This window comes from Esox lucius, chromosome 17 (genome assembly GCF_011004845.1).
Source record: "Esox lucius isolate fEsoLuc1 chromosome 17, fEsoLuc1.pri, whole genome shotgun sequence".
In the NCBI taxonomy this organism is placed as follows: domain Eukaryota; kingdom Metazoa; phylum Chordata; class Actinopteri; order Esociformes; family Esocidae; genus Esox; species Esox lucius.
This window is the reverse complement of record NC_047585.1, coordinates 44644694-44653232: the sequence shown is the minus strand read 5'-3', so window position 1 is coordinate 44653232 and position 8539 is coordinate 44644694. Positions and strand designations below refer to the sequence as shown.

Below are 8539 nucleotides of genomic sequence, written 5' to 3'. Positions count from 1 at the left end.
TCTAGATTATGATAAGAGATGGATGCGTCCTACATAACACAGAATCAACAGTGGGATAGAAGTCTTAGTTCCATATAATACACCTCTCAGAAAAATGAAGGCAACACATCATTCACACATCAGGTCTCGATGAAGGGAATATACCTAAGATCAAGTCGTTGAGAACAAAATGATGTAACAACGGTCAAATGAAACCAAAATCACCAACCGACTGAGGGCTGGATTCAAACTCACACCGAAAATCTAAGTAAACAATTGGAATCACAGGCTGTTCTAACTTGTGGGAATTTCATCACGGCAACTCATGATGTGACTCAGTAGTGTGTGTGGCCCGTGCCTGCGTGCCTGTATGCACTCCAGACAATGTATGGATGTGCCTTCCTGGAGGAGCTGGACTGCCTGTACAATCTAAATGACTTGGTGTTATACTGTGATGATTATGTGTTCCCTTAATTTTTGGAGCAGTGGATAGTAGAAGACTTAATCTAATGTAATACAGGATGAACTACGGAGAAACTTACTGTATTATGATACAATACACTTCTCAATTTGCGATTTTATTTAATAAACCTTTGAATTAGGGTTTGTTGTTTTACAGAAATTACAATGTAACAACATCTTAATAACCAGTATGAAGGAAACATATTTTTTCATGTTAATCCACTAATATAAAGCAAATCTGGTATTCATGTTTTGTTTACTGTACAGGATCCTTGTGTAGACCATTTATTCTGGAAAGCTGCGCCATGACTGGGAATATTTGCCTAATATGGTAATTAACTAGGGTCTGGACTATTACATTGTTAATTGGAAAAATAAATTGGTCTTAATAAATATCTATAGTGTTATACATTTTTAAACACCAAGGACACTATGGCGTTTGACATGGGGTTTTATTTATAGTCAAGTTTTTTCAGGGAATTTTCCTTTGTTTTTCAGTAAAATGCATACAATATGTTATTATGGTTGAAAAAATTACAGAAATTACTTGTCTTGGTTTCACCCTTCACATAAACAAAAAGCTGGATCTTCAATAAGAGTTTGTCGATATTTTATATCTACTGTAGTTTATCAACTGTAACTATTTACATTTGCATAAGTGTGCGTGATTTGTATACATAAACCCACTAAATAGAACAAGTCAAATGAGAGACACAAACAAACTTTTTATCAAACCATGTTCAGTGATACCTTACACAGAAATGTGGCCATAGGTCAGTTGTAAGGGTTACTGATGGTTTTGTTTTCTTTCAAACATCAGCAAACGTTGATAACTGAAAAATCTCAGAGGAAAAAAAACGTTATACTTGACATTATACCTATACTCAAAGGGCCAGGTTTATGGTCGGGAGGAACGTACATTCATGGACTTGATGGTCGGAATGGCCACTGCAACCAATGGCTTGTCGAGCCCAAAAACACTGTTCCAATACAAAGTACCGTGGAGAAGTCATTTCCCGAAATTCCCAAAATGACACGTTTTGATATTTAGTTTGTGAAAACATATCCCTTTGAATTTTTCCATGAATTCTCTATGGAGAATTTCCCATCAATCACAGACTAATGTATTAACCTTTTAAGTTAATTCTGCAACATGAACAAGTTTCAGTCACGCAGAAAGAAAAACTGAAAATCACATAACATGCTCTAGTGTAGATTGTAATCTTGTGAAGGTAGATTTGGGTAGATTCCCAAGGCGTTTTAGTAGGGTTTAGCCCGTTTTCAGGACAATGCAAGAAGCACTAAAACATAAAGTTGCCTGCTTGTGTTGCTGTCAGCTGCCCCAACCGTTTGTGTTATGATTTTGTGTTTCTAAGATGCTGGTCGATCAAGAAATGTGTGGAACTGGAAGATAATGTGCAATACAGTAGCATAATAACACAGCTAACTTGAACGTCTAAATACAGACCTGCTGCTTTACAATGCTTATTTTCTATGCATGCTGAATAGAAAGTTGTCTAGCTATAAACACATTTCTAAAACGATAACTTACTCTAGAAGTTATTTATAGCCTTTGTATTAATTTAAGAAGAATGACAATCCTGACAATGTGCTTTTTGACTTACCCGTAACACTCTTTGCACATATTAATGTCACTGATAATATGTAATTGAGAACAGCTAGTAAAAATAAAATGTGTCTGTTCACGCTGGGCTGTTTTGTCTGTTGTCTGTTCAAGCTGGGCTCCGCTAGACTCCAGTGCAAGTGCACATCGTTGCACGTGTACTACATTTTGGCGGAAATGGGCTCGCGAAACCGGAACTAGTTAATATGGCAGCGCCCTTGATTCTGCGGATGCAACAGTGAGCAGATTACATTGGAAATGTATCGGCGCCATCTTGGACCCTGCCCCGTATACTAGGCCTACTTAAAAGTAATTTGGTCATGTGATAAACATGCTTACAAGCACGGATTACTTTGGATTAGGCCTATCACCATTGTTTTTCTGCTAGCTGCCTTCCTGAAAACGTAACCATGGATTTCAGAATATTTTGGCCATATACTAATTTCATGTAACATTCAATTGAAAAACAGTGAATTCACCTTTAGGCTACATTCATTTGCATGATTGCATAAACTAATTCAAACAGTCATTCAACCAATTTTCTATTCCTCATAACCAGGCTATCCAAAAACTATTAAATGAGGTATGAACTCAATTATATTTTTGTATTAATTTGAAACATTTGCGTAAATCTACCGATTCAGTTCATGGAAAGTATTCAGGATATGTCCAGTTGACCAATTAATAAATCATCTACCTCGTTTTTCAACTACAACCGGTCACTAAAATTTCTTCTAATTCACAACTCCTAAAACTTAATTCAAATTCATAGGGACTAGATTGGACTAGATAAAACAAGATTTTTTTTGTTACTGCTAAAAACATTGTCAGCCTGCATTAAACTCCCACTTGAATAGAATAGAGAGAATGTTAAGGGTTTATTTCACGTTTTGTTAGTTAATATTTGTATATTTGTACATATTTCCCATGCCAATAAAACTTTACTCACTTGAGAGAGAGAAAGCGAGGCAAAGACCGAGAGAGAGGGGGAGGCCGAGTGAGTGAGAGAGAGAGAGACGATGATAGAGAAAGTTGAGCTCAGGGCAGCAGTCGGCTAGTCATTCGATCAGTCAGATTGCATCCAGAGATGGCAGCGTTAAAGCAGGATCATCGCTACGGACTCTGCTCTGAAAGAAAGATCAACAGAACCAGTCCGAATAAAACACTTTATCACGTCAAACTCACAGACACCGCAATCAGGGCACTAGAAGCGTACCAGAACATCAAGGTAACGTCTGGACACCACTATTTTTGCTATTACGGTTATTTTCTTCTTTACTCTCTGAGACTTCATCGTAATAATGTCATTCAGTAGCCTAATACCTCATTCCACCGGTTATATTAAGTGACAGACTGATAATAATACTCTAACTACATTGTCTAAGTAGTAACAAAAATATTTGATATATATATATTCAAATGCCAATATAAATAATGTATAGCCTAACCAGTAATCGCGGCATTAAATGTATTAGTCGGCTGTTTTGGTCCCAAAGTCTGGCTGTAAAAATATCATCTATAGCCTATTGTTTTGTCCACAATCTGGCAACATTGTTTCTGTAAAAGGTCCCAATAGCGTTTGTCGAATGTGATTTTTGTTAAGTCTGCAAACTCCTGAATGCAATTCCTGACGTTTTCATTAAGATTAAACTTAATACCTGCTATGATATTGTGCAACAATAAATAAATTATCTACTGCGGTTAGGAATGCGTGCGTGTGCGCTGGTTTGCTGTAATACATCTTTCAGATCAGAACACATTAATTCAAATTGCGTACGTGGGAAGTTGCACTGTAAAACCATTTTTAAACCTCAGTATTTACAGATGCACCGTGTCTGTTGGTTCTGTAAAATGTGTGTTTTCTTGTTCGATCATAATTGTCATATAAATAACCTTGTTATAAGGCTAGATTCCTTCCGTGACCATGCTTGACCTGTAAAATGTTCAAGTTGTCAAACACTGACAACATGTCTCCTTCTCTTCAGGGTTCCTTACCAAACCAGCCATGCATCTGCTTCAGAGGGAGTCGGGGGGTAAGAGCTCCTGTGTTCACTTAATAGCCTGACCACTCGCGCTAAATGATTGACAGTATGTTTGCTACACGCTTCAGTCTGAGACCCCTCCTCTTTAACTCAGCTGGTTGAGCATTACACACGCAACGCCGCGGGTTGTATGTTTGATCCCTGGAGTGTGTGTGCGTGTACTGTTTTGCAGAGGCGCTTTTCGCGTGTTCTGTGTTATTGATTAAATGTATGAATGCGTCAAATGTGTAAACGGAGTGGCAGAAATGGTAGCAACGGGCGGAAGCTGAACCTTTGTTGCATGGATGACGTGCACTGAAGTTATTTTGGATTGACAGTGTATGCGAGGTCGAGGTGTCACTGGTTTCTGGTTGGTTGATTAATAATCTCCACAGAAATCATCAGGTGGACTCAGTTGTTGTCTGCCTGTTAGAAGAGTTTTCTTCTGCACAGCCTGAACACAGTTGTTACTCAAATGCAAGCAGCAGGTGTGTTTTGTGTTTCCGTGTCTATGTGTGTGTCTTCGTGTCCATGTGTCTTTCTGTCTGTAGTGTGTGTCTTTGTGTCCATGTGTCTTTCTGTCTGTAGTGTGTGTCTTCGTGTCCATGTGTCTTTCTGTCTGTAGTGTGTGTCTTCGTGTCCATGTGTCTTTCTGTCTGTAGTGTGTGTCTTCGTGTCCATGTGTCTTTCTGTCTGTAGTGTGTGTCTTCGTGTCCATGTGTCTTTCTGTCTGTAGTGTGTGTCTTTGTGTCCATGTATCTTTCTGTCTGTAGTGTGTGTCTTCATGTCCATGTGTCTTTCTGTCTGTAGTGTGTGTCTTCGTGTCCATGTGTCTTTCTGTCTGTAGTGTGTGTCTTTGTGTCCATGTGTCTTTCTGTCTGTAGTGTGTGTCTTCGTGTCCATGTGTCTTTCTGTCTGTAGTGTGTTTTTGTGTCCATGTGTCTTTCTGTCTGTAGTGTGTCTTCGTGTCCATGTGTCTTTCTGTCTGTAGTGTGTGTCTTCGTGTCCATGTGTCTTTCTGTGTGTAGTGTGTCTTCATGTCCATGTGTCTTTCTGTCTGTAGTGTGTCTTCGTGTCCATGTGTCTTTCTGTCTGTAGTGTGTGTCTTCATGTCCATGTGTCTTTCTGTCTGTAGTGTGTGTCTTCGTGTCCATGTGTCTTTCTGTCTGTAGTGTGTCTTCGTGTCCATGTGTCTTTCTGTCTGTAGTGTGTGTCTTCGTGTCCATGTGTCTTTCTGTCTGTAGTGTGTTTTTGTGTCCATGTGTCTTTCTGTCTGTAGTGTGTCCATGTGTCTTTCTGTCTGTAGTGTGTGTGTGTGCCTGCAAATGCCAGATGAGCTGGTCCATTCTTCTGTTTGGATTGTTTTTTGCTGTTGCACCTTGATCATTGTCTAAGTGCTTCCCAACCAGGGGTTTGAGGACCCCTTTGGGAACTTGGCCTATCCACAGGGGGAACTGGAAAAGCCTTGTGAAACCATAAGCTTAATGGTAAAATTAACACAAGGGGGGTTCTTTAGAAATACTTCATGGGTAAAATATAATAGGTGGTACAATAGCCTCTTAAACCAGGTCTGGCTTGTTGCTAGGCCTGGGGACTTTTGTTGCAATTTTTAAATTTTTTCAGTAACATCTCAAGATATGTTAACCCAATACAATTCATATTGCAACCTAGGTAGGAACTGAGAACTTTCAGGAAATGTGTTCTGTCTTGTTCGAAGAAATTGTGAAACCATGCTAAGCCCGCCTTCAACAAGCCTGTGAGTGGAGTTGTTCTGGAAACTAACATCCAATAGAAATCTCCCCGCTGAGAGTCAGCGGCAACTTTTTTTAATAGGCACGTTTCCAGACATCTATGGAGGCCAGACAAGATTGGAGGTGTGGCCTCGTGAGACTAGTGGTACAGTAACAAAAAAATTTAGTTAATAACAGGGTCTCAAGGAACAGAAATAGGCCAGTATGTCAGAAATCCAGGGAACATTTCTGGTGTGCGTGGCAGTGGTTGTGTTTCACGTTGTGGCAGCATGCCTTCCATCCGTATTTAATCACTTATTAAACAAGCCTGTTCCTCTGCTCAGACCCAGCTCTGTTCTCCTCTACCCAGGGCCATGGTGTCTGGCAAGGGACTGGAGCCCACAACCATACGGGCTCAGCTCAAAAATACCTGTGTCAGAAGGTGGCATTAGACATGCTGCTGAGTCAGTATGGGCACTGAATGAGCAGCTTTGTGATGGGGGGCCCCCATAAATGTAGCAGTAGCTGATGGGGGTCCTAATAAAATGTTACTTTAAAAAGGGAGGAAGGGGCCCACATCCTTTACTGCCAAATAAAAGCCTGGCTTTCAATCTCCCTCTCTGTCTCTTTGAATCTTTCTCACTGTTTCTTTAAACCTGTCTCTGTTTAAATTTGTCTCTTTTTCTCACTGTCTGTCGCTCTGTCTTTCTCTTTCGGTCTCATTCTCTCTCTTTCTTTGCCTGTGATTCCTCTTATTCTGTGTCTGTCTGAGTCTCTCCGTCTCAATAAGAGGGAATGTCTGAGGAATTCTCCACAGACCTGCAGTCTGAAACCAGACTGTCAAGACACATGGCATGGTATCAGACTGATATCTTTCTGTATGTGTAAAGTGCTTGTTTAGATCATTAGTAAGAGCACATGAGAGTTGTCAGTGTCTAGTCTTGTTTCTAGGCTTTGCTTTTCAATCAATCAAATGTATTTATGAAGCCCTTTTTACAACAGCAGTTGTCACAAAGTGCTTTACAGAGACACCCGGCCTTAAACCCCAAGGAACAAACAACAGTAGTGTTGAATTTCAGTGGCTAAGAAAAACTCCCTAAGAAGGCCGAATTTTAGGAAGAAACCTAGAGAGGACCCAGGCTCAGAGGGGTGACCAGTCCTCTTCTGGCTGTGCCGGGTGAACATATTAAGAGTCCAATTGGAATAATGAATACATTTCTCTGGGCTAAATCCACAGTCTATTTGATTTTAGACTAGGTCAAAAGTATGACCAGGCGGACAAGGACAGGGACAGCAACGGCCCCCCAAACCAGGTACTCCGCAGGTGTGGACCAGGACCTCATCTCCTCCTAAAATTTAAAACTGGAGGAGACTGAGAAAAGTTAGAAATGGATGCATTTGGATTCAGTTGCTGGTGTCTGACAACACAAGGACCAAAGAATCCTCAATGCAAGTTTATCTGACCATCATCATGCCGATAAATCAGAAAATAATTATCAGAGAAATAGCCAAAACATTAGCTGTGGCATAATCAACTGTTTGGTACGTTAAGAATGAAGAAATAAAGAATAAGAATAAAGAAAGCACTGGTTAGCTCAGCAAGGGCAAATACTTGGTAGATCATGGAAGGCCTCTTCAGTGGATGACCGAAGAATATTCTCCATAATGAAGAAACAACCAACAAAGAACTATCTGACAGATCAGGAACACTCTCCAGGAGGTAGGAGTGGATGTGTCAGCCACTACCATTCACAGAAGACTTCACCAGCTGAACTACAGAGGCTGGAGTGTGAGTTGCCAAAAAAACAGGAAGGACTGAAAATAAGAAAAGAGCCTGCAGGGTTTTGGAAAAAGGTAAAAATATTAGGTTGTTCCAGAGGGATAGAACAGGCATAACAACATGTCTGTATGTTTTGGGCAGCTATGGCTGCCACTGAAACTGTCTCACTTCATTGATGATGTAACTGTTTATGGCAGCAGTAGGGCAAATTATGATGTTCACAGAAACATTCAACCAAATGCCTCAACCCACTGGACAGCATTTCACCTTGGAGTAGGACAATCGCATCAAACATACAAAGCAACCAATTCGTTTTTCATGGCAAAAAAATTAATGTTTTTGACTGGCCAAGTCAGTCACCTCACCTGAATCCCATTAAGCATGCATGCGAATACCCCCCCCCCAAAAAACAAACAGGAACAAAAGATGCAGGCTACAGTGCAGTTCTGGCAGAGCATCACCAGGGAAGATACTATATTAGTAGTTAGTAGTAGTTGCCCAATAGCAGTTGTAGTAGTACATTACACTGAGATTACAGATAACCACTTCCTTCAGAACATTAAGCCAGGATGGTCATGTGGATTACTAGTGAGAGTGAAGCAGCCTGCAGCATTCAGCAGCTTTAGAAGTTCCCACCCTGAGTGTGCAGGGGTTTTCAGGATGTTCACATCGCCATGTCGGACAAGATGTTTGTAACAGAACAGAGGATGTTCAGGTTTCCATGTTGGAGAAGATGTATGGAACAGACCAGAGGATGTTCAGGTTTCCATGTTGGAGCAGATGTTTGGAAGAGACCACAGGATGTTCAGGTTTCCAGTTTAGAGCAGATGTTTAGAAGAGACCACAGGATGTTCAGGTTTCCAGTTTGGAGCAGATGTTTAGAAGAGACCACAGGATGTTCAGGTTTCCAGTTTAGAGCAGATGTTTAGAAGAGACCACAGGA

At 40.6% G+C, this 8539-nt stretch overlaps 1 protein-coding gene across 2 annotated transcripts in view; it reads left to right on the top strand.

The window, feature by feature from the left end:
* The first annotated feature begins 3097 nt into the window (after positions 1–3097).
* LOC105016653 (RNA polymerase II elongation factor ELL2) overlaps positions 3098–8539 on the top strand; it is a 41353-nt gene continuing 35911 nt past the window's right edge. The window contains exons 1-2 of one of the 2 annotated variants that reach the window (XM_010880634.5): positions 3098–3293; positions 4051–4098. In XM_010880634.5, the coding sequence (XP_010878936.4) occupies positions 3153–3293; positions 4051–4098 (189 nt within the window). In that variant the 5' untranslated portion in view covers positions 3098–3152. The remainder of the gene's footprint in view (positions 3294–4050; positions 4099–8539) is intronic. The other variant, XM_029114322.2, reaches the window with a different exon arrangement.